Here is a 25,574-nt window from a genome sequence, read left to right as displayed (position 1 = left end):
CTCCCCGCTGCCAACACCCAAGATGGCTTCCTCCGCTTCACCGACGTGGCCCGCGTCTGGCGCGACCGCGCTGGCGCCCCCAGGCGGTGTCTGCCCTCACCAAAGATGGCGGTGGGCAGCGCCGCTGGTCACTAGGCTCCCGCCGCTCGCTCCTCGCCGGGCTTCGCGGCCGACATGGCGGCGGCCGAGCTGGAGTACGAGTCCGTTCTCTGCGTGAAGCCCGATGTCAACGTCTACCGCATCCCGCCGCGCACCTCCAACCGCGGGTACAGGTGAGGGAGCGTCCGGCGCCCGCGATCGGCCCGGCTTGCCTCAGCCCCTGCCCGCAGGGCAGCCGGGGGCCGGGCAGTGCCATGCCGCGGCCCGGCCTCGTCCCTTGGGAACGCCGTGTCCTGTGGCCGCGAGCAGGTCTGGCCATCCCCCGAGCCCTCTCCAGCCGAGCTCGGGAGGAGCCGCCGCTGGAAGTGCCTGTGGCGGCAGGTGGTGAGCGCCTGGAGGCGGGGGAGCCTCCGCGCCGTGCTGTGGCAGCAGCGGCTGCTCTGTTACCGGGGGCAGGAGGCGAGGGCAGCGTGCTGCTCCGGGCAGGGCTGACGCCTGCTCCCGCTTTCTGGGTTCTCTGCCATGTGACACTGATGTGCGCCTTGGATTTGGCCTGGGGGCTCTCGCAGTGGTGGAGAGGGAAGCGGGGGGAATTCGGAGTGAGTTTTAAGAAGAGGCTGCAGAACCAGCAGTTAGAAAGACCTCTGGTCAGCCAAAAGCAGCGGAGTGTGACTTTGTAAGATGTGCCCACAGGCCTGCTGGAGGAGTGGGTTTGTGAACTCCCTGAACCTGACAGACTGTAGGCGGATATTGTGCCTGGCCAAGGATGTTTGTTTCCAGTTATAAAATCCCGTAGATTTTACAGCACTAAGCCTGCCAGAGTTCAGGAAGTGTTTGGACAATGCTCTCAGGCACATGGTGTCATTTTGGGTGTCCTGTGCAGGGCCGGAAGCTGGATTCAGTGATCCTTCCAACTCAGAATATTCTGTGATGCTGTAGGTTGGGTTTTTTCTCTCTCTCATTTTTTTTTTCCTTCACAAGAGCCTGTGGCAAAGAGTGTGACGGGTCAGTCAAAATATCTGTATGTGTGTTTTGACTGGTGTAAGTCAGCTGCCTCTAGGCTATGAAGTACTCAGCTGTGTTATTTTACAGCCATAGGGTGGAATAATGGAGTGTCTTTTCAGCATGTTACTAATTAATTTTTGGGGTCTTCTCAATGCTCACAAGTCACTTTTGTGGATTTCCTGTTGAAGTGAGTTTCTGTGCTTCTGTCTCCCCTCTTTGGTAAATGTACACAGATGAGGAGTTGATGTTCTCTGGTCTGTGTCTCTTTCCCTTTGCCCAGAGGTGCCAGTCAGAGTTGTGTCTCAGTTGGCAGCAGCAAGAGAGGAGCTGAGACCCCGTGTCTTATTTGGGGAGGGAAGTGGAATGAGGCAGCTGCAGGGGCTGAGGGTTTGGGGGGAGAGATTTCTACTGAGGTGGCTGGGCAGAATTGGAGAGGTTAACTCTGGTCAGTATTCAGCTGCTCTTCCTTTCAGGGCATCTGACTGGAAACTGGACCATCCAGACTGGACAGGGCGGCTTCGTGTCACCTCCAAAGGCAAAACTGCTTACATAAAACTGGAGGATAAGGTTTCAGGTAAGGGAATGGCTGTGCCTTGCCAAGGCTGGGATTCTGCCCCTGAGCCTGTGTTTCTAAGCCTGCCCAGAGCTGTGCATGGCAGCCCTGGCCATGCTTTAGGAAGTGTTCTGAACACCTGATTCTCTGTTGGCAGGAGAACTTTTTGCCCAGGCTCCTATAGATCAATACCCTGGCATTGCAGTGGAGACTGTGGCAGATTCCAGCCGCTACTTTGTCATTCGAATTCAGGATGGCACTGGTGAGTTGGGGGCCAGCGTAGGTGCCAAGTGCTAGGGGTGGAGGAGACCCAGGTGGAGCTGGGAGTGTGCCAGGAGGATGAAAATGATTTTGGGAATGCTGAAAAGGCCAGGTGGTGTGCCTGAAGGGATCTGAGGACAAGGTAAACAGAAGAGGTTCTCTAAATTGCACAAAGTCCAGGGGCTGGGCTGGGAAGGAACATTTAGTTTCCAAGTACGCTCAGTGGGAAGAAGGGTGCATCCTGAAGGCTGGGGACAATGAAATGCTGTGACCTGCTGGCATCCAGCTGCAGGTGTGTCAAAGAGAGGTAGCACAGAGTGGTTTAGGACAAGCAGAGGGATTTATGGCCCAGTTGCAGGGCACTTCCAGTGACTCCTCCTGTCTCCTTGCCAGGACGAAGTGCTTTTATAGGCATTGGCTTCACAGATCGGGGTGATGCCTTTGACTTCAACGTCTCTTTGCAGGATCACTTCAAGTGAGTTTTGCTTTTTGGGATGCTCTTTTTCCTCTTGCCTGTAGAACATGGTGGGTGGTGGTGCATGTTCATTTAGCACAGGTTTCCTTGGGGTGGCCCTGAAGCCTTGCTCTGGCAAGGGACACTTGTGTGTGCTGCCAGTGTGCAAGCTGAGAGCCCCTGCAGGGTCAGATCTGTATGTCTTAAGCGTAGGTCCTGTGATGCTCCAAGTGCAGTGTTAAACAGCTCCATGTGTTTGTTGTGTCCTAACTTTGTGCTGTGTGACACCAGGAGTAGGGAGGTACCTGGTTTGACAAGGCAAAGTAGTTTGGTGGGATGGATGGAGAAACCACATGTTTTTCTAAAACACTGTTCCTTTTTGACACAGGGTCTCATGCTTTTCTCTCTTCTTTTAAGGTGGGTGAAGCAGGAGACTGAAATCTCCAAGGAGTCCCAGGAAGCTGACACACGTCCCAAATTAGACTTAGGGTTTAAGGAAGGGCAGACCATCAAACTAAACATTGGGGTAAGCAGACCAGTTTACCCTGCTTCTTTCTCTGGATGTGCCAATGAAGACTCTTATTTACACTTCTTTTTTTTTTTTTTTTTTTTTAAACTCAGAACATGACATCAAAGAAAGCAGGAGCAGCCAAACCCCGTGTGTCTGGATCAGGGGGCCTAAGCCTGCTGCCACCCCCACCAGGAGGCAAAACTGCAGTCCCTCCTATACCTCCCCCTTCTTCCACAGCCATTGCCAACCATGTCACACCACCACCTGTGCAGAAATCCTGTAATGCAAGCAGTGCAGGTAAACCTTAGCACTGAGCCATCAGTTTGTCAGACATTGGCTGTGCTGCTTCAGCAAACTGTGTTCAATCTAGTGCCAGCAGTGCCCTCTGAGACATGGTCTGTCCCAAGGATTTTGGTCTCTTTGGCAGCTCCAGTGTCCCCAGTGCAAGAAAGATGTGGATCTGTTATACTGGGTCCAGAGGAAGGCCATGGGAATGGTCAGAAGGCTGGAACGACTCTCCTGTGAAGAAAGACTGAGAGGATTGGGGTTGTTTAGCCTGGAGAGGACAAGGCTCTGGGGTGACATCTCACTATGTAAAGAGAGCTTGTAAGAAAGATGGAGAAATACTTCTTACCAGGCTTGTAGTGACAGGGCAAAGGGTAGAGGCTCAAACTGAAAGAGGGTAGATTACACTGGATATAAAGAAGAAATTTTTACCATGAGGGTGGTGAAGCCCTGGAACAGGTTGCCCAGAGAAGAAGTGGATACTCCTTCATTTGAAATGTTCCAGACCAGATTGGACAGGACTTTGAGTAACCTGATTTAGTGCAAGATGTCCCTGCTCATGGCATGGCAGTGGGACTAGATGAGATGGTCATTGGAGGTCCCTTCCAACATAAATCATCCTGTGATGCTGTAACAAAGAGGTTGCTGAAGTCTTGTGGATGCTGTGTTAAAAGTGTGACCATGCAGAGGTGTCTGGAGAGCTGATGATCCCTTTGTGAAAGCTGACTTCAGCAATGCTGTCCACAGGTTTGAGTGAGAAGAAAACACGAGCTTCTGAGCAGGGCTCATGTGGTCCCAAGTTTATACTGTTGAGGTGGTGGCTGTTTGGCAGCTGTTATGATTGCTGAGCTTGGGTTGAGTCTGATCCTTATATCTGCTGGGAGAGGTAAAAAGTGACAAATGTGTCAGGTGATGTGCTGAGTGGAGACTGAATAGTTCCTGAAGACAGTGTACCCTTGCAGTGTCAGGTGGAGGTGTGCACATTCAGCAAAAGGAGATGCTGTTAAAACAAGGCCCTCAAAAAGTCTAAATTCTGTAGGGAAAGCTGGAGTCCCTTCAAAGATTTTCTGCCCTGAATCCAGGATTTTGACAGTTAAAATACCTATAGGGTTTTCTGGATAAGCTGATGTATTTTTTTTTATCTCTCTCTTCTGCTTTAGATATTCTTTTAGATTTAGATGCTCCTGCAGCTGCATCCAAGGCACCAGTATCAGCTACCACAGATCTCTGGGGAGACTTCAGCACTGCATCCAGGTAAACTGTAATGAATGGAACATAAGAAGGGTAGTGTCCTGATGGGTGTGGGAAGAACCAGAAGTTAAGAAGTCTTACTGCATCTGCTCATTTGATTTTCCTTTTTTTTTGTTTCAGTGCTGTTCCCAATCAGGCTCCTCAGCAATCCAACTGGGTCCAGTTCTGAATGATCAAAGCAGTGGAATGGGACAAATTGATGACCTAGAAGCACCAAATGGGATCAGAGGGGGTACAAACCTCTCTAGTCTTCAATCACATTGGGACAATCCTTCATTTTTAGATCAGACCTTCACTTAAACTTCCTATTTTTGATCCCACTGAACCTAAAGAGAACATACTGACTCCTCCCAAGATGGGCAAGGAGAAAAGAGGTAGCCTTATCGCCTCCATCCACTTGGCCATTACATGGTACATCCTAGCTCATTTTCCCTGTCTTCCCATACAGAGAAAGCAAGAATCTTGAAGAAAGTGTGTACAGGAGGAGGCTGGGTAGGTGCCTCTGGGTTCCTTGTCCTTCAAATTTTGTCTGGCTAGGCTGTTGCTTTTTGTGGCTGCTTTCAGTAGTGACTGCAGCCCCTGCAGTGCTGAGGACAGCTGCATTTGGCTACACACGCTAAATGGGACCTCTAAAGAGATAGGTCTTTTCTCAACACGAAACCCTCTTGGATTAATGACATCTGTAGTGAGGAGTGACTCTCCTCATGCACACACTACTCTTCCGTCTTTGGTGCAATTCTTGGTAGTGCTGCATGTCCTTGTGCTCCTGTGGGAGGAGTCATGCAAGTCCTTGAGTAGGCCTGCTGCTGTTGCGCTGTAGGTCCAGGTGGGCACGCTATCTCAAGCTCCTGATTTGGATTGCAGGTTCACTGGAGGAACTTCTCTCATTTTAACTCCTTTCTCCTCAGGCAAAGGCCTCACTGTCACTGAGCTGTTTTAACTGGAAATAGCTTTAAGGGGAAAAAATGCCTGTTTTTACAATTTGGTAGTTACTTGCACTATATGACAAGCAGGTGATTCCCACCACTCAGCATTTCATGTTCCTGCATCACTATCCTGAGCCCTGGCCTTGTGTTATGACTTGGCACTGTGTTACAAGTATTGCATATCTACAGTAAGAATTATGGTGGGACAATAGATTATTCTGTGATGGACAGTCTCCTTCCCCTTTTTAACTCACTCATTTGAGAAAGAAATGTATAGTAGGCTCAGTCCTCAGATCTGTGGGAGCAAAATTCTCACACCTCTGTTCCTTATTTTGACTTTTTTTCTGAATCTGACTTTTAGGGATGTGAGCTGGTTATTGAACTTATATTTTTATTTTTAATGTGTCCAAGCCCCCTCTATTTCCTGTGTGGTTAAGGGAGTTAGAAAGAGGTAAAAAGCCATGACTTCCTACTTTTTCTTTGGGAGAGTTTCATGAGGCAGCGTGGACACTATTTAATCTTCAGTAGCTGTGGATGTGATCTGGGGTCTGTTGGTTACTGTTGGTGAACTCACAGGGCAGGCTGGAAACCTCACGCTGCTGAATTGCTACACTTCATGCTAGCACAGAAGCCCCAAACACTAGCTGGGAAGTTGGTCTCAGTAACTCTTGGCTGTACCCAGTTGCTGGAACGCTAGGGCATTGGTGCTTTGCTGGAAAGCTTCTTCCTGTTTTGAACACTCAACACATCAACACTTTTGTGTCTCTAGCACACCTACGCCAGGAAATGTTTCCCTTTGGGCAAAAATTTTCTGGTGAGGCTTTTAAAAGAGTAGTTAGATGTATGCACCTTGTATTGGCAAAGGTCTTTTGTCATTTTTGTCTGGCTACAGTGAGGGCATTTTGGAGACAGTTTCGCTTAGACCATCCCTCTGGGGAGGAACATTCTTGAAATAGCTCTAAAGCTGCTGCAGTTCCACTTGTGGAAGTGGGGACCAGACTGCTCTTGGATGTATTTTAAGTAGTCATTTAACCCTGATTCCCTGGCTCTCTTGGTGTTTCCCCCTGCCAGCCCTCCCCTGCCTTTATAGTCACTCCTGCAGTCTCACTGTACTTTAACTTCTTGCCTCCTGAACTTGTGGATGGCTATAGTCTGCAAGCAACATCAGAGACTCCTGGGTTGGCATTTTGTTTTCTTTGTCTTTTTGTTTGCCCGCGTCCTTGTGAGGTCCTGTCATTTCAACTATGTATCAATTCCCCAACCAAGGAAGTTGATGGCACCAATTAACAACTAACTAGGAGCCTCTTCTGTATTGTCATAGTATTCTGGAGATAATATATTATGTATTTGAAAAGCTGAAGAAGCAAAAATTAAAGATATATGTATATAAAGCATAAGATGTACCGGTGCAAATGGTAATTAAACAAGTAATACTGGGGAAAAAATATGATGAGTATTTTAAGTTGTCAAAATGTTTTTGCTTTGGAAGCGTCTAGTTTGAAGGTCTGCATGTCTCCAGCAAGATCCTCACAGCCTGCTTATCCTTCTGCATATCTGTTGTGGCCTGCAGACTGAACAAGACCAACTCCAGGAGTGATGGGTTCAGGGTCTGTCTTGGCAAAGAGGTAGGAGTGTGGAAAAAGGACACAAAAATCACATGGCTGTTCCACATACGGCAAAAAAACTTGCACAGTACCAAGCACAAATCAACAACATGGAAACAGGCCTGAGTGTAGGTTCCTGTGGGACTTGGTAAGTGTGGATAAAACAAGTAGGTGAGAAGACTTAATTGCCCTGATATTTAGCATTTCAGACATTAAAGGCTTCTACAGCCTTCAGATATTTTCAAAAATTTTTCTTTCCATGCTGGTAGATGGGAAACAGTTTCTGCCTGCTAAAGAGATGGTCAAGGTGAGCCAAGTGGGCCCTTTGTTAGGGGCAAGCAAGGATAGACTGCCTGGGAAAAGAGGAAGCAGGAAGATGAGTCCCAGCAGGGCAGGCAGGAGCAGTGGCCTCACCAGCAGAGGAGCAGTCCTGAAGTACCTAAGCACAAAGAACAGGTCAGGATGAGGATTGGATAGCAGAGTACATGGCCAGACAAGGACATGGCTGTGCTAGCTCAGGCAGGGTCCAAGGGTGACACTTAACTATGATAAGGCCAATGTTGCTGAGGTTTCTCAAAGCCAAACACCTCTATTACTTAAACTGGACCTGAGTCCAGCTAGTCCCCCAGGAGGTGAAGAATATATTCAGGGCCCTGACATTGTTCTATCAAGCCTGCTTGCAGTCATCTTGCACAGCATGCTTGCTCCACATTCCTCTGCCAGACAGCAAAGCTGTGTATATGGTTGTGTTGGAAGTACAACACAAATCTTGTGGCCTGGGTAAAGATAAGAAGTCTTAACCTTTTAAGTCAGCTATTTGAATTGTCAAGCATTCTAGTATCTGTAGTGGCTGGAGTAAAAAACAAAAAGGCATTTTTTCAGCTCTAGGACCAAAGCTTTTACCTTATTTTCATAAATGGGATGGGTATGTTGTATAGGTCCTGGCAGGGAGAAGATGTAGCATTTTACCCATAAGCTATGTTGGAGCTTCTCAGACCTTTCAGTAGGTACTTGCAGCAGAAAGTGTTGAAAAGCCTAAAAGGGTCTTTCTCCAGAGCAGGAGAATTTTCAGATTCTCCTAAGGGAAGTGCTGGGATATTTCTGTTTGTGCATAAAGAAGCACAGAAGACTGAGAAACAGTTCATGAGGGAGAGCTTAGTCATGTGTGGAAATCCTCCCAGGCCCCATGCCTTCCCTCACAGCAAGACCTAGAATGCACAGCCTGGTGAGTCCTGTGCAAGTTTTCCCTTTCTTCCAATTGGGAGACAGACTGTAGCACATAGAAAGAATCAGGAAACAAGTGTCAAAGGGAAGATCCCAGTTTTGTCTGTTTTTTTGGTTGTTAATTCTTCTGTGGAAGCTAGAGTTGAGGTGGGATATGTGTATTTCCCTGCCCCTTCTCCCATTAATTATGTTCTATGTTCTGTGACTTGCAATGCAGCAACTGTTCTTACCACAGCCACACAATATGGATTGCAGACACAAACCTGCCAGATTTCACAAAGCCTTGATGCTGTGTTTGGACTCCTGAAGAAATGGAGAAGAATGGCTGTACACTGGAGGAAATCAAACAAAAACCAATCAGGAAACCAAAACCCCAAAGTCTTCCTGAGCTTTAAAAATGAGGTAAAAGGATCTGAATCTGAACTTATCCTGCTGAATCAGCATAAACCTACAGGGTTCTAGGAGGAAGAGCAATGGGGCTGTTAATGTATATAAGCAGAGCACTATGCCACAAGTGATTAACAGACATTGTAATACTTCCAGGTCTAGGTAGTCTGATGAGTGCTCATTACATTATGTGAACAGTAGACTCTCACTCTGGAGACTGTTACTGGCCCTTTTTCTTCCAAGACAATAGCTCTGTCCATGCTAATAGTAATTTTGGTAATTTTGCCACCTGCCATTACCTCTAGCTGGATGTCCCCATCCAGAGCCGGGGCTATGATGGACGTTCCTTGAAGCTGAGCATAGGAAGATCAGCCAGCAACAGTCGTACCCTGTAGTGGCTCCTGACCAGAGCTATGTTTTCCAGTCACTGCTGGGATCCTGGTGTGCACTTCTTGCATCACATGTGTTTGGGGCAGGCCAGGCAGGTGACTCGCAATGAATGGCCTGCTCTCCCTTTTCTTCCCCAGCCATTGTAGGATGGCAGCTCCTGCGTGTTGAGTTTGAGGCAGCTGCCTTGCTTAGTCAACTGGCTTTTCAAGCCTTGAAGCAGTCTGAAGAGACATTCCCTAAAGGAGGGAGCCGCCTGTAACTTGCAGCCTTTGTGCTGAGCCTTGTGTGTTAGGCATGTACAGAGGTGTGGGGCTCCCTGCCCGCCCAAGCCTGGTCTGCGAGCCTGGCTGGGCTGGTGACAGCCGCGACCAGGCGTTGGGTTCAGTCTCACCCGTGACCGTGTGCTGCCATCTGCTGCCGAATCCCTTTGTTGCGGGCTTTTCCACAATCCCTGGGCTCCGTCTCCAGGAGCTGGCTGGGCGCCCAGCAGCCGAGAGGGTGGCAGGTGGGATGCAAGCAGACATCACCTGGTTAGCACTGGTGGGATGCTCTGAAAGGAAATCGCAGCTGCTGATTGTCGTTTGATAGTTTAGCAATTATGGAACTGATGCTTTCAAATGTAGCCATGTCCTGCTATTCTATTGCTCTTTGTGCTTCAGTGCCCTCATGCACAAACATGGAATTGTAGGGCTTGGAACTGAGCTGTGCCAGGGCAGGAACACATCCACTCTTGTGGTCAATGTACATACAGGTATGGATGTTTGTTATCTTAAAAAAACAAGGAGGAGTTCCATTGCTTTGGGCCTAACTTCAAAGTAGTGGCTAAGCACTTGTTTATGAGTCCATGTTTATTGTGTTAAGCAAACTCTTCAAAGATGTGTGAGATGCTACATTGGTAGTGCTACACAAACCATCCTTTTGATTAGCTGGCAGGGACAAGGAGCTGGGTTCAAGTGAGAGAGAAGGGGTAGGAAAGCATTTTCTTTGGAGAATCTATGCTAAGTGGGTACAGACACAGCTGTATGTCTGGCCCAGAGTTAGGGGCTGCTGTCACCAGTACCTAAAGCTGAAGTCAGTAGCATGGGTGCATGTACAAAGTGTGCTTGGAAATCACTCTTTTTGTGTAGAAAAGCAGGAAAAGCCCTTAAGTGATACATCCCATACAGAAGCAGGGTTACTGTAAGCAGATAACCTGCCCTGGGTACCCTGGTCTAGCTCCAAAAGTAGTCCTGATTTGAGCAAGGTTTGAACAAAATACCTCCAGTCTGAAGTATTTCCTAGCACAACTTTAGTGCTCAGCTGTGCTGTGGAGTGTCCCACACTGGGCCAGCAGTGTGGTGAGATGTCTGAGGTGGGGGGGTTGGTCAGTGAAAGGGGATGCTGAGATCCGACAGTCATTCTTCACCTCAGAAAGGGCAGAGGCTCTGCAAAGAGCGGGATGGTGGGCTGAGCCTGTCCTGTCCAGTCTTAAAATGCAAATAGGCAAATAACTGTAATCTGGAAGCAGAGTCTTAAGACACATTGAGGAGCACTTTGTCCTCTTTGTCAGTCCCAGCTGGCAGGGAGTCAGCAGCATGAGCCCTTTGGCCACAGGTCAGTGCCAACTCTGTGCTGGAGGCTGGTACCCTAGGGTGCCATTTCCCACCCTTTGCTTCTTTGTGCTGACTTCAGTGTCCTGGCATGGTAAAAGTGGGTGACACAGGCACCTGGAGAGTGTGCTCTTCAAAAAAATTGCCTTTCCCCCTCCGATGGTGTTGGCATCTGTGTCATGAGGAGGTTCCTGCATATGATTGAAGCCCAAAGCTTGGAGCCTCCCTGCCTTAAAACTTTCCCATCATGTTTCATTGATGAGGTGCCAAGGAGTGTTTGGTTGAGCTGACTGTACTCCCTGGATTTAGTCCAGCTTTCTATGGCTATTTCCAGATGGCTTTGGCTTTGTCCCATCCTGACTGGACACATGGGATGGCTGCTCTGGAGGCAGGTGATGTCACATCACCTCACTGCTGGCCATCACAAGTTGGGCTGGGAGGCTGCAAATGGCCTGCAGGGCCACCTTGGGGGCTGCAGGGTAAGGGGCAGCACAGGCCACTTGCAGTCTTCCCGATAAATCCACCCTTGAGGATAGGAGGGGATGAGAGAGTTCTGCAGAGCCAGGGAGGTTTGTGCTGCTGTTCCAGTACCACCTCCTGGGACAGCCTAACCAGTACAGCTCACCTCAGAACCTCCCTATGAGAATGTTTTTTATTGCATTCCACTTACATGCATGTAGAGGATGTGGAGGGAAACAGTTTAAGTTCCAATAAGAGTTGCCCTAACCTTACAGCATGAGTGTGGGTGAACTTATGTGACAGCCCCATACTTGCTTGGTGGCTGTGGTTGTTTTCCATTTTTTTGCTTTTATTTCCACTCCCCCTATTTCCACTTCAAGAGAGGGAGATCATGTGCATTCACCTCACTGGGCAGAGAGTAACCAAAGAGAATTCAAGGCAGTGGAGATCTATGTGATCCTTAGAACTGGAAATGAAGCATGAAGAATTGCTTCTGTGGAGAGGTGTTACATGGCCACAACTTGTGCGTGTGAATTCCATATGCACTACTCTAAGAAGATAAACTCTGCAGCCCCACTGCTGAAAACAGGCCACTGGGGTCTGGCCACGACTTGGACCTGGCCCAGGTTTGAAGTCAGATACGGTGCTGTGGCAAGCAACTGCAGTATCTGGTTCTGATCTCCAACATAGCCTTGAGACTTGTGACTCAGACCCAAACGAGGAAGGAGACAAAGGTGCAATGTTCCCAGTAATGGCATGAATCAAAGCTCTGGGGTAACTGCATCTGAATATGCCCTCTGTTGGCTTTGATTTGGTAATCTGTTAATCAGGGGAAATAAAGAAATAAATAATATATTTGCTCTTCAGAAGAAAAACCTTTGTTAATGCTACATGTAAAGAGGCAGGTTGAGGCTTCTTATCTCTTTGAAGATTCTCTGGATCATGCTCTTATTTTTCTTATTCCTTCCCTTACATCTGAGGAGTTTTGGTAACCTATCATCACACTAGAGTGAGCACATGAATTTCCCTTCACAATTCACACTGAGTTTGAGCTCTCTCAGCTCAGGTAACTTGGGGACATGATCTCTTCTGCTTGAAACCCTCAGCACTTACTAAAACTTGGCAGAGCTGTGGCCAGAGGAGAAATGCACAAGATGTTTTGGGGAGGAACATTTATTTTTGATCACTCCTACTTTTCTTTTGTTCCCTTGTGTTCTGCATGCTACTGTAACCATAGTGTTTTGGGGAGCTGCTGATCTCTGGCAGTGTATTCGTGTCACACTTGGTGGTTCTGCTCAGGATTCCATGTCTTTCTGACGACTCAGGTCTGCCTGTGGTGAAGTGCTGCCACCTGCCAGAAACTTGTGTAGCTTTACATTGCTACCTTCTGTTTAATGCATCCCACTCATTGCTCTCACTCCCCTTTCCCGCTGTCCATTAAGTACTTCCCTGTTTCCTCTTCACCCCTGGATGCTCAAATGTATTTTTCCTGTGCTTTCACAGCTCAATAGAAGCCATTTTTTCCCTTGATCTCTTAGCAACCTGTATGGAACCCTGGTTCACCTTCTATCATTCCAGAAGAGGTTCTCTTCTCCCCACAGCTCTGGCCAGTGTCAGCCTTTGCTGAGAAGGGCATAGGGTGCCTTTCTCTCAGATCCAGGAGGCTGCTGAGCTCCCACACTGCCCCCTGCAGCAGTATGAACTGGAGCATCCTACCCCTCCCCTCCCTTCCCCAGCCAGTTCCATGCAGCAAGGTACACAATGGGATCACCTATTGCTAGACTCTCTCTAACCAGCCAAATCCCTCAGGAGCTCTCAAGGAGCTCTGTCTGCCTGAATCTCTTTGATTTATCTGACATCCCTTATTAATTGCTCAATGTCAGGCCTTGGGTCCTCATTCTCCATGTTCCAGTGCCTTTTTATGCTCTTCTCTTGGCTGCTCTGCTCCATAGCCTTAATCCCTGAAAAGAAGCAAAGTGATGTGGGGAGGGAAGACCAAGAAGGTGGCATATATTTACTTCTGATGCTCTTCACACCCAGGTGCAGGGATATAAACCCTGGATTTGGTTTAGGTTTTTATCTAAGTAACTTGGAAGTCTGTACTAGCTACAAGTGCCATAAGAGTAGATGATGCCAGGACTGTAGGCAAAGATCCACAAGAGGTAGGATTTCCTTACAAAAGTTATATTGACACACCCAAAGTACATCATACTTATATACATGTCCATTCATTAATTCTTGTGTTATAGTAACCTGACCACTAGAGATGTCAAAACTTTAACTTCCTAAGTCTCCCTGAGACTTCTCCCCTTCTCCTTCTTTGTTGAGTTCCCAGCCAGTCTGGGATTTGCTGATTAAAAGATAGTTTAAGGCAAAAGGTGACCTTTGAGTTTCCTGAGAATCCCTGGGACCATCTTGCCCATGCCTGCTAATTCCATACATTTTGCACAATCACTTTCATTTTGGACAGATCCTTTGGTTTAGTTCTCCAGGGTTCTTGTGTGTGAATTTCACCAATTTATTCCATTGTGACAAATAATTAATTTAACTTTGTTTTGATACGCTTGTTCTCTTTGACTGCTTATTTTATACCCTGCTCTTCAGTTGCCCTCAAGGGAGTATATCAAATATAAAGAATTTGAGGAAGTTCTGACACCTTTGCTTTGTTATGGTTTTGCACTTTCTGGAGGTCATGCTCATTTTGATTTTCTTCATTTGACTGCAAGGTCAGCTGGTTTAAGAATACATTCTGATAATCCCTTTGGAAAGTGATTTTAGTCATGTCAGCTTCATTTTGCCTTTTGTCAAATCTTCTAAAGAGGGTCTAGGTATTTGGGTGTCCAATGTAATGTCCCTTGTGTAACCTTCATGTCACTTGTGATGACTCACAGCCTTCAGCTCAATTCTCTCAGCTGTCCCTCTGTATTCAAACTGGCTTGTAAGAAGTGTGTCACTTCCCTGCAGCTTTCACCACAGCTGTGGTCAATTTTAAAATGGGATTTCTTTTGGAGTATGTGGGGTCACAGCTTTAGGATTCCAGTCCTACTCTTTGCCTATAAATTTGAATTTGATTCCTCAGGTTCAGCTGGATTTTCAAAAGAAGAAAGGCATGTGCAATGGCACAGTTTCATCTGCTCACATAGACCTGCTTGCTAAATTGGGGGATGCTGGCTGTGCAGTGAAAGGCTTGCAGATACCACCTTATTCAAACCTCACTGACAGGTAGAGGAGAAAGAGCATTAGTGCTCTGCTGCCTTCTCTTTGGGTCAGGGACAATGCGTGGCCATAGAGCTTGTAGAGCAACCAGCAGATGGAGCATGAATAAGGAGGGAAAGCAGAACTGTGAGAGTCCCAGAAAGGAGCTGGGGCTTGTGAGGCACATGGGAGCTGAGAGCATGGGAGGCACCTGGCAGTGTGGGGTAGAGCTGAGCTGAAAGAGATCTGTGAGGAAACACAGGTATTGCTGGAGGACAAGGGAGTGGGCAGAACACAGGAAGAGGGGGAATGGAGCTACTGAGGAAGAGCAGTGAGAATGCAAGGAAGCAAAGCATGAGTTTTGGGGGCTTTTAAGCAAGATTTTTTAAAAAATTATTTTTTTCAGCACCACGACTAACTGCAGGGTCCAGTTGTTTCTATCCTTCACTCATTTACATGCCATCAGTGTATATGAAATTCAAATGACAAATTTTTCCCTCAGGAATATCACGTGATTGTTGTTACACATTGGCTGAGCACTGCATCCCATGGAAGTATGATTCAGGGTTGAATTTTGATAACAAGCAACAGCTCTGATGTCTGACAGAGCTGTCTACTGATATTTAAGTGCAGTCTAATGTAGTCTAATAAAAAGAGCAGCTGGAGACTGAATTTGCATTTTAAATGCCTTGGCTATGTTTGGAGATGTGTTTCAGTGGAAAAAACTCATGAATCTGCTCTGTAACTTCCTTTTCTGTCTGCTGATTGTGTTTCCTGTTTCTTCACATTGGAAATCTTGAAACCCTGCAAGGAAGTAAGCCCTTTTCCCATACGACTCGGTCAGCTGAAGTTTGGTTGGGTGGGGACAGGGGGAAGCATGCAGATTGCTCTGAATTCTCAATAAGAAAATTGAGGGCTTAACTAGATTTCAGCAGAGACTTAGGGAGGCTTAATTCTAATGAGAGGGCCAAGACTGAAGACAAAGGAAAGTGCTGAAAGGATGTTGGAAAGAGAAGCAGGCAGCATGCTTACTTGAGGGACCAGGTTTCTCTTCTGTAGCTGTTCTTATTCTTGTGTTGAAGTCATACTCTTTGTACAGAATACATAAAGGAGAAGTAAAGTTAGCTCAGGACACACAAGACACAAAGAGAATCCTTGGTAAAGACATCCAGTTACTGCCTCACACTGCTTAGGGGCCGTTCTCCATAAACTATATTCAGATTCCCTTTATCTTGTGCCACATTGTTCTTCTCTGTTGTCTGGTTCATGTCTTCCTTCTACTATCTCAGCCTTCTACTATCTTCCTTCAGACTATCTCATGTCTTCCTTCTACTATCTGAGCCCTATCTCAGCTCCAACTCTGCTCTGGTTACCCTCTGTGTTCTCTGGATGTCCTGTGAGCATCTCATTCTGCTCTGCCTTAAGGGAATTCCAGCTAGCCAAACTAACCAGCTTCTGCCTTCTGGTTGCTTTGGAGACCTTCTTGTGGCTTTTCAGTACTTATGGAGGGCTTATAAGAAAAATGGAGAGAGGCCTTTTAATAGAACCTGTAGTGGTAGGATAAGGGGTCATAGGTTTAAACTGAAAAATCCAGATCTAGATTAGATATAAGGAAGAAATTCTTTACAATGAGGGTGCTGAGATGCTGAAACAGATTGCCCAGAGAAGTTGCAGATTTCCCTTAACTGAGAATGTTTAGGGCCAGGTTGGAAGGGGCTTTGAGCAGCCTGATGCAGTGAAAGATGTCCTCGCCCATGACAGGTGAGCTGGAGAAGATAGCCTTTGAAGGTCTCTTCCAACCCAAACCATAGTTCTATCTGCTGAATAAACTCTCCTCACCCTGCCTGACTTATTGTCATTTGTTCTCAGAAGTCGTTCTGATATAGAATGTATCTCAGCAGCCATTTCTCTTGTCTCCTTTCAAGATCCGCTCCAGCTTGAAATCAGACTGAACACTGAAATCAGACTAAGCACATTTTACTCAAGGTGGTATCAGAGGTTTTTACCAGAAAGCAGATAAGGGAGATAAATGACAGTGTTGGAAAAGTAACAGAAAAATGTAAACCATTCCTTTTCAGCCTCTGAAATGGAGCCTGAAGCAAGCACTGCTCTGAACTTCACAGGCTGTGGACCAGGTCTTAATAGAAAAGTTTCTGTGTGTACTCTTCCCAATAATCTCTCAGACTATCAACATGTGCTTTGAAAAATGCCACTTTGCTTGTTGTCCTCTCTGAGTCCGGCCTGATCCTGATCCTGATCCTTCTGTTTCTTCATGGATAGATCAACTTTTTGATTATTTTTATTGCTCTGTCTAAGGCTGCAACTCCCCAGTCTCACTTCTACAGGAACATTTCCTAGTCTGAGACTTGTTCTAGTGCTGGCTTCCAGCTGGGGCTGACTTTGAAGAATGAGACATAGCTGCAACATTTGATGTAGCAAATGCAGCTTAACCACAAGTGGCAAATAGGGCAAAATGCATTTTGTTCTGGAGTGCAGGTTAAACTGGGCTAGGACCTGTGATAACTGCAAATGTGAGAGCAATGGTAGAATTTCTAACAGACAAAGAAATGTATGAAAATATGGGGAGATAGTTAAGAAAGTTAAAAAGAGGGGAAAAAAAACTATAAATGTCTTGAAAAGGAAGTCTATCAGCTGAGAATCTGATATGGGGAAGCAGTGCAACTTCCTTTTCAGTTCTTAGGTTCTCATTTTTCTTTCATGTCTCAAAATCTTCCTTGGTGCCAGGGCTGATTTCCTGGGCTAAGAAACTGAAGATCTCTTTGGGGCATTTCTGAGCTCCCAGGAATTCTTGGGTTATCACCAGTGCTTCCAGTGTTCAGCACAGCCTTAATTGATGGGAAGAGAGTGAATGAACGGATGGGAAAGGCTCAGTAACCTATTTGTGTCACCCTCTGGAAAAAAGGAGCTAAAAGGACCATCTTTTATGTGGCAAAACTAAGGACAGGGTCACACCGTGATTAAATGGCATCAGAAATCACCTATGCTGAGGTGAAATTCAAAAATGAATCGCCGACTCCAGTGGTCAAAGGTAAGGAATTGGTTATTTGGGAGAAAGGGAGCTGGAGGGAGCAGGGCTGAAGAAGAGGGAATTAACATTTTTCCTTTTGTGACTTTGGTTCTTACCTGATCTTGATGGATTGGTGAGAAAAAGGAGCTAAATGATCAGGAGACTGAAGGAGTTTTGAAATAAGAGTCTTGAGGAATGTCTCCAAGAGGGAAGGCGAATGGGTGTTGCAACATGAATAAGAATGACTACCAGGAGCACAAACATTCATTAAGGAACCTGTTTGCACTCCCTCAGTACCCTACATGTTATGTAGTCTTGAAAGAGTAATTTCTGGACCATGCTGAGTACCAGCAGTAGAGGCTGTGGTTTATTACAAACAATCTGATCTGTCATGAAGGTGGAGGGGCTCCCAAAGTAGCAAATAAGCCCAAATCCTGGCTGCTCTTGCCTCTGAGTGAGACTACAGATTGCTGCTTGTGGAGAGGGTAGGAGAATGAGCATGCCTGCTTATAGTAAGCAGTCAGTTGTACTCTTCAGCTTCATTAGAAGTGGTACTGGCTACAGAAACACAGCCCCATTGTCCATGGCTGATTGACAAATGGTCCTTGGAGAAGAGAGACCCAAAACTTAAACACTCTGAAATATACAGAAGAAGAATTATTTAAGATCTGGAGGGAGATCCAAATCTGTTATTGATGTCTGCAACTCCTAAAAACATTTAACACATCAAACAAACAAATTATTTTCCCTATTAAAAGATACAGTGGTAAAATTGTTCTTTTACTAGGCTTCATGCAAATTTAAGGCATATTCTGGTTAATATGTACTCTGTAGTCATTATTCCACAAGTAGGAACCCACAGAGATGTTCTATGTAAGGCTCACTGCTTCTGCCTGACATACAGGACCCTACACAAGAGCAGGTTCCAGGGCAGGAAAAGTATGTGTGCATAAATCAATGAATAATTATTTTTAAAAATTAAAATAAAGAATGATTGCTGTCTAAGGATATATAGTAGCTTGCCTATCTACAGCTTTATCTCAGTTTTACAATCCCAAACAGAGCAGGCATCACCTCCAGGTTATTCCTTGCTTGCTCTGAGGCATGAATCATGCAAATAAATAGTGTACATAGTCCTGTCTGTCTTGAAAGCTCACTGTTTTCAGTGCACCAAGATTAGTTAGTTCTGGATGTAGTTAGCATTTCCACAATGGTGAGGCATGGATGGTGGAAGTTCCCTATTTTGTTCCAAATTATTATTCCAACGATGTCAAGTCTGTTGTGTTGTGATCATGCTGTACATGTTACAGAGCACAGACCAACTGTGGAAAGCATTTTGCAGGGAGTTCAAACCACTGAGTGTGCACAAGATTACTGCACTTCAGTTATGTTGCTGAGGTGCACAGCATGCAGTGCTCCCTGTGCCACCTGGGTGTGAGTGTAGGATGCTCAGGTCTGACTGGGCATAAGTTTAGCAATCTCTGGATGTATAAAAAATCAGTTGGATTGGTTAGAGTTATTTCTGAAGTAGGTGATTTGACTCCAGACCTTGAGGGGGCTCCTTATTTTCACTAAGGCAAACACTCTGGCTAGAAAAACATTATTTGACTGAGGAAACCTGGACCTTGTCTGTCCACACATATTTTTTCTCCAGATAAGGAAAAATGATGTCTTTTCCCCTGCTGTAGCAGTCTCTCCCAAGCCTTTGGGAAGTAGTCAGAAGACTTCCACAAAGAGCAAGTTTCTTACAGTCTTGCTTATTAGGCAAGTCTAGCAGGCACACTTCGCTGGTGACAGACCTGGGAGCTTCATGCTGAACCATGAATGAAGGCTCTCTAAATCTTATCTTTAATAGTACTCTCTCCCAAAGTTTCTTGACTCCTGTCCTGCAGTGAGTAGTCCTGCAGTCCTGCTCTTTACCCTCTTATTTACCTTGGCTTGTGTACCTGCCACAAGCTAGAACAATCCCCTAAGATGTGTTTGCTTCTCCTTCTCTGTGACCCACTCTCCTGCCTGATCCCAAACCTCCTCAGTACTGGCAACATCCCTCTAGACAAAAGTGAGGTCCTGGCAAATCTTAATCCGAGTACTTTACTCAGGCTGCTGGACACAGCCCTCTGTTCTCCCCAGATATCCAGCCTAGCACAACCTAGTTTTATTACAGCAAATCTTTGAATCCTGACTTGGAAAGCAGAGATGGGAGGAAAAATATATCATTCAATCTCCCAGTGATGATGTGCCATCATAGCCTTGCACATTTTTTGTCGCTCATCCTCAGATTACACCAATCTGCACAGGAAGTTCAAAAAGCTAAGGGAACCAAAGGAGGCAGAAAAAGTTTTCTGGGAAAAAGTCAACATGAAATCTTCCCTTGTATGTCTTAAGTATCATGGTTTGAGCAGTGTTGCATTTTGCAACTTTGGGCTAATCTAGAAAGACATTGTTTCACTGTGGTTTTTGAGGCCCTGTGAAGGCTCACCCCCAAACACCAACAATTACTATTGTTGGCTCACTGGCTGGGCTGGGAAAACACTCACTGAATTTGACTTTTCTCCAGAAACCACAGACATTCCCTGCTCTGTCCCAGTCTGCCCTTCTCTCAAACCTTGTAACTTCCATCTCAGAAATGAATTTTTTTTTTTTTTCTTTTAAGGAGCCCTCACTTGAGTAGTACATCCTTGGTAATGTGGACTGTGGACTGACAGACCCATAGTTGACTTTAGTGTTTTGTTTGGTGTGTTTCTGTCACTTTTAGGACTTCCTGAGAAAGAGAAGCCTGAGCAACATCCCCAGAAGTACCCACTCTGGCTGCCATGGTTGATCTCACTGCTGCTTCTCTTGGTGTGCATTGCCCTTGTTGTCGTCCTCCTTGGTGAGTATGTGCAAGGATATTACAAGAGAGAGGTCTGGGGGGAGTGTTGGGAGAAAAGTAGAGAAACCATGTTTTATGGTTGTCTGGTCTTTGTGTAAGGTCTCAGGTTTTCCTGCTCTGGCTTTGTACATGTCTGCATGCATCCCCCAAATCTTCCACTGTTTACCCTGAGGCCTCGTCAGTGTGCCCAGATTGCACATTCCAATCTTGCATGGCCATTTTGGAACTGTGGAACAATTCTCTACCTTCCTTCCCCACAAAAAGAACTCAGTTACTTTTGACAGATGGGGAAAAGTGGAGACAGAAGCACAAGTCTATACAGGCAGCTGAATCTGCACTTAGACTTTCTAAGGTACTTGGATATGCTTTGTGTCCTAGCGGAAAAAATTCTTTCTCGCAGTCCTGACATCTCCAGGATTAACAGCATAGTGCAGTTAATTAACTCTCACAACTTTTTAGGGTTGGTTGGAGAACAGTTCATTAAAGGTTATTCCTGGACATGCTGTTTGTGAAGATTGTGATGACCGTTTCATTCTCATTCTCTGTTAAAGATAATTCATGGTATGTTTGCACAAGTTGTCAATTACCATGCGGGATTCTGGAAGAGGCATTTTATTACAAAAAATCACTGCCTTTCCTTTTGCTGCCCTTAGCATCTGAGTCCCAGACATTTGTATTCCTTTGTTCCCAAATGTATAACTTTTCACGGTACTCTGGTGAATGGTTGGGGAGTTTTAGGCTGGGGTGTTAGCATCTGATACCTTCTGAGACACATGAAAAGTTTAATTTTTAGTGGAATTTTACTTATCCAAGTTAATTGAAGCTACAAAAGATTTCGGTTTAGCATAGCAATACAGCATTTAAATGAAAAACCAGTACAAATTGCATGTAGCAGAGAGTGGCCACTGCAATGCACAGGTGGATCACAATACAAACATTATTTTAATTGCTGGTCATACAAGCATGGAAGCAAGCATAGAATCATTAAGTTGGAAAAGACAGCTCAGGTCATGTAGTTAAACCACTAACCAACCACTGCCAAGCCCACCACTAAACCATGTATCCAGGTGCCACATCTAGTTGTCTTCTGAACACTACTGGGAATGATGACTCCACCACTTCTCTGGGCAGCCTGTTCCAATGCTTGGCCACCTTTCAGTGAAGAAGCTTTTACTAATTTCCAACCTAAATCTTTCCTGGCACAACTTCAGAGCATTTCCTTTTGTCCTGTTGGTTGTTACCTGGGAGAAGAGGCTGACCCCCCACCTGGATACAACTTCCTTTCAGGCAGAGGCAAAGAGCAATAAGGTCAACTATGAGCCTTCTTTTCTTCAAGATAAACACCACCAGCTCCTTTAGCTGCTCCTCATAGGACTTGTACTCCACACCTGTCTGCAGCTCCACTACCCTTCTCTGGACATGCTCCAATGCTTCAATATCCTTTTCATTATGAGGGGCCCAAATAGGACATAGTTCTGCATTATGCTCCACATCAAGACATAGAATGTCCCCAAATACCAAGACAAAATAAGGGAGTTAAATCCAGCTCAGGACCATTGCTCTCTTCAGGTATGTTTTTGTTAGTCATTAAGTTTCTTACACTATGTTGGAATTAGATACCCATTCCTCCTGTGCTAGTTTAGCTAAGTAAGGAAGACGCTGCCCTTTTTTGATCTCTGAGGGAAATAACACTTCCTCAGCTGCTCAAATCCCTCAGCTGAACAAACCCAAAAGCCAAATTCCTTCTCAACCTTTATCTTTGGCTAGTGATAAGGACATCTTTATTGACAATGGGGGTGGTCAGCCAGGCATTGCCCTTGCCCATCTCTTCTGAGCCTTCTCCCATTAACAGCAATTCACTAATCAGGCACTGGAGCCACTAGGATTGGTCTGCTCATAAGTAAAAATAGTTCTAAATTAAATGATTAATGAAAATAGGCATCTGGATCGCTAAGCATGCCCTGATCAGCTCCTAATCCATTCTCCTGTGTGTTGGAGTTACCAGTAATTCCTTGGGATTGTGGCTGTGGCCTGTCACCAAGAATGCATTATTCCCCACCAACTGGAGCTAGGAAGTCCCAGGGGTTTATGCTGCACCCTGGTTTCAGCAGCTCCAGCTGTGAGTGATTCCCTTCACCTGGACTGGGTGTTGCTGACTCCTCCAAAGGCCTGTTGATGTGTAGCTGAGGAAGGCACAAAGTGTGACAATGAGAGGCTGCATTGCAGGCTGGCAGCTGGGCTGTGGGTGTGTGCATGGCAGAGTGGCTGTGCCTGGGAGGGATCACTCCTGCCATGTGTGTGGCATGTCCCCAGTGGGATGTGCTTCCAGGGGTCCCTGTGCTGACTGACTTGGAAGACGGTCCCTTTCTGGCTGGGAAGGCAGCTGTGCCACTGGTGCGGGCCAGGAGAGCTGACAGCTGGGACAATGCCTGCTGGGGAAATGGTGGAAGGAGAGTCAAGGGGCCAGAGATGCCGGGTGAGGAGCTGGGAGGAAGGGGTAATGCTGCTGCCTTTCCTCTCCCTTTGCAGTGTTTCCCTTCAGCCACAGCAGTGACCAGCCCTCAGCCCTGCAGCAGCAGTTCTCAAAGTGGGAGTGCGACTCAGCGGTGCCACAAGGCACAGGTCAGTACTCACAGTGTCCCCTCTTCCCTGGGCTAAGGGCCTCAAGGAGGCTGTAGCAGGGCAAGTCCAACCACATCCCCAAGAGAACTTTGGGGAGACCTGAGATCCCCTCACAAGGATTTCCACAGCTTTGGGTACACAGAGCTCACTGGTCATACCCCAAAGCAATGGGAAGACATGTCTGAACTATCCCTGTGTTTTTAAGCACTATCAGGAACTGTCAGGAAACTATGAAGCACTGTCAGGAGAGGTCAGTGAGGAGGACATGAGCACTGTCCCTGCAAAACCTGGATCTCTGCAATCACCATCACTTGTTAGTAGCCTTCATCTCTCTGATTCTCCCTGCACAGAGCGAGGCTGGACATGCTGCCCAAAGGGCTGGAGAAGGTTTCAAAGAAGCTGCTATTTCCTGTCCCTTGATAAGATGAATTGTGCTGAGAGTGCACAGAACTGCACTGGGATGGGCTCCCAGCTGGTGGTGATCACCAGCAAGGCAGAACAGGTAAGTGCACAGGGCTGAGAGAGGGTCCCAGCAGGCAGAGACACAGTGCTGGGCTCTGGAGGGGACTCAGAGCCCTCCGTGTCCTGCAGGGGAGGGGGAAGATCCTGTCTGCACCTCTGCAGCACCAGCCCCCTCTGCCACCTGCCCCAGCCCACGGGGACTCCTGATGACACTCTGTGCTCAGTCCTGGCCCTCATGGGCACTGTACTCTCTCTCTGATTGCCAGGAATTCCTCTCTAAGCAGAAAACTCCATCCACGAAAAGAGATAATATCTACATTGGTCTGTTTGAGATGAAGGGGGGCCAGTGGCAATGGGTGGACAAGACTCCATACAATGGGACACCAACGTGAGTATCTCTGGTTGAAGAGTGTTTGGTATGACTCCTGGTAGGGAAAGAAAGTAGGAGAGATGTGAGAGGTTCAGCTGGTGCATGGGAGGGTGTTGTGACCCCACTGCCTTGTCGGAGATTGAAGGTGCAGCAGGAGAGAACTTTGTAGGACACCAGGTTCCCTATGGCCCAGATTCCCGTGGCCCCATTCATGCTGGATATTATGAATTAACTACCTGTGACCTTACCTGGCCTGCACAGCACTTAAATGCACAAAATGGTCTGTGCTGAAATGAATGGAAAGAGATGGGCCACAGGGAGAGAGCACCAAGGCTGTCTTTGCTGTGTCTTCTTCTGGAGATCACACTTGCCCTGGAGGCCCACCCTGGTCTCTGCTGGGAGTGAGGTGCATGGGTGTGGGAACTCAAAATGTCTCTCAGACATTTTTAGAGGTTCCAGGCCGTAGTCAAAGGCAGTCTGAACCCCAGCAGGCAGCTAGATTTAGCTGTGATTTCGAGTTTGAACCATAGAATGAATTACCAACTTTGAAAGTAGAACAAGCAGTCACAAAATGTTAGATAGTATAGTAAATGTAGTCACAAAGTAGAGGGAAAAATTTTTTAGTAGTGTACAGGGGGGTTTTAGTACATGTACAAGGGGATTTTTACTTTGTACATGGGGGTCAAAATTTCTAAGGTAGGGGAATGTAGGCTGAACCCATCCTTCTTCTTTCTTCTTCCTCACCTCCATGTTCTTGGTGATGTTGGCACTCACAGATTGGTTTAGAATAGAAAAACACTTAGCAACATAAGTAATAAGTATTAGGGAATAATTGTAAACATGTTATACATAATATATCTTATAAAAAATAACAGCAGCCTAAGCGGGGGGAGAAAAGAAGAAGACACCAAACAGTCAGGGTATAAAGAGTGTGTGCTTCTCTGCCTAGGCCGCTGACCAAAGGGCCGCAGCCCGAGAACCTAATCTTTTAGATAACTAACAATAAATCCTCTTAAGACCGAACAAAAAGAAGCTGCAGAGTTTTTCTTTAGGAACACAAGTTAGAAGAAAAGCTTTACCACCTCACAAAACCCCAAACCAAACCTGGAGTTCTCACACATGGGGTGAGTGGTGGTGATCAGCTCCCCCCAGCAGGATGGAGCAGGGCCCTGTTGTGCTGGAAGGCTGTAGGAAGGAGACAGGTTTCCATGTGTCACTGGTGCCAGTGGTATGTGGAGTGGGAGGGAGAGCACTGCTTCTATCCATGAATCAGCACTGGGAATTTGTGTCTCTTGCCTTTTCCAGCAGTGCTTTACAGTGGACACTGGGGAGTAACAAGCCTGTCTCTGTCCCAGGTTCTGGCGACAAGGAGAACCAAGTCAAGGCCATGAGAACTGCACGGTAATGCATGTTCCTGAAGGAAATCTGAATAACTGGAATAACGTCCATCCATATACGATGCATCATCGAATTTGTGAAGCTGCAGCAGTTATTATGTGATGGAAATATCCCTGTCCTGAGTAAAGCTGGGAGCTGAGCAGGGAGCGGGGAACAGCGATGGCTGTGCTGGGAACAGTGGGGATCTCTGACACATCTTCACTGTGTGGGGTGGGACCATGTGTGTGGAAGTGCAATGAGCTTTGTCCAGCATCCCCAGTGCACGTGGTGGCTCAGGGAACACAGGGAGGCTCAGGCTCTTTGAAGCAGGTCCTGTGTTCTTGTGTCTTCTTCCCTCTGAGTGGCTCCAGGAGCCTCTGGCAGAAAAGAGATGGACTTCTCCAGGAGGAAGGCACAGGAGTGGAAGTCAGATATTCAGAGTTTCAATGTCCTTTGCCTCCTTGAGCAGAGCTGTTTGCTTTTTGTTGAGTCATACACAAAATGTCCTCTAGCTGTACTGGTTTTGCTGAACAAATTCTCAAAACTTAGAAAATATAATATCACACCAATGAAGAAATTCTCTGTACCCTGTATTTGTATGTCTTTTTTTTCCCATATCTAAGATGCTGAGGTAATGTCCTAGAATCATG

At 46.5% G+C, this 25,574-nt stretch overlaps 2 protein-coding genes across 3 annotated transcripts; both read left to right on the top strand.

The window, feature by feature from the left end:
- Window positions 1-81: 81 nt before the first annotated feature.
- Window positions 82-6,801, top strand: NECAP1 (NECAP endocytosis associated 1). The gene is made up of 8 exons (XM_021533894.4): window positions 82-272; window positions 1,578-1,678; window positions 1,815-1,919; window positions 2,312-2,393; window positions 2,790-2,898; window positions 2,994-3,180; window positions 4,329-4,422; window positions 4,540-6,801. The coding sequence occupies exons 1-8, from the start codon at window positions 175-177 to the stop codon at window positions 4,586-4,588; spliced, it is 825 nt and encodes a 274-aa protein (XP_021389569.1). The 5' UTR covers window positions 82-174; the 3' UTR covers window positions 4,589-6,801.
- Window positions 6,802-8,596: 1,795 nt separating this feature from the next.
- On the top strand, window positions 8,597-25,510 carry LOC144245889 (C-type lectin domain family 4 member A-like). Of its 2 annotated transcripts, none has more exons than XM_085573705.1 (6): window positions 8,597-17,242; window positions 19,977-20,093; window positions 22,623-22,715; window positions 23,066-23,217; window positions 23,444-23,565; window positions 24,853-25,510. In XM_085573705.1, the coding sequence occupies exons 1-6, from the start codon at window positions 17,176-17,178 to the stop codon at window positions 24,950-24,952; spliced, it is 651 nt and encodes a 216-aa protein (XP_085429831.1). In that variant the 5' UTR covers window positions 8,597-17,175; the 3' UTR covers window positions 24,953-25,510. The 2 variants fall into 2 exon arrangements, with proteins under 2 accessions (XP_085429831.1, XP_077637403.2); XM_077781277.2 differs by having other exon boundaries at window positions 8,601-17,242; window positions 24,903-25,510.
- The last annotated feature ends 64 nt before the right edge of the window (window positions 25,511-25,574 follow it).

This window comes from Lonchura striata, chromosome 1 (assembly GCF_050655825.1).
Source record: "Lonchura striata isolate lonStrDom1 chromosome 1, ASM5065582v1, whole genome shotgun sequence".
In the NCBI taxonomy this organism is placed as follows: domain Eukaryota; kingdom Metazoa; phylum Chordata; class Aves; order Passeriformes; family Estrildidae; genus Lonchura; species Lonchura striata.
The sequence above is the reverse complement of the archived record's forward strand: the minus strand, read 5'-3'. Positions and strand labels throughout refer to the sequence as shown.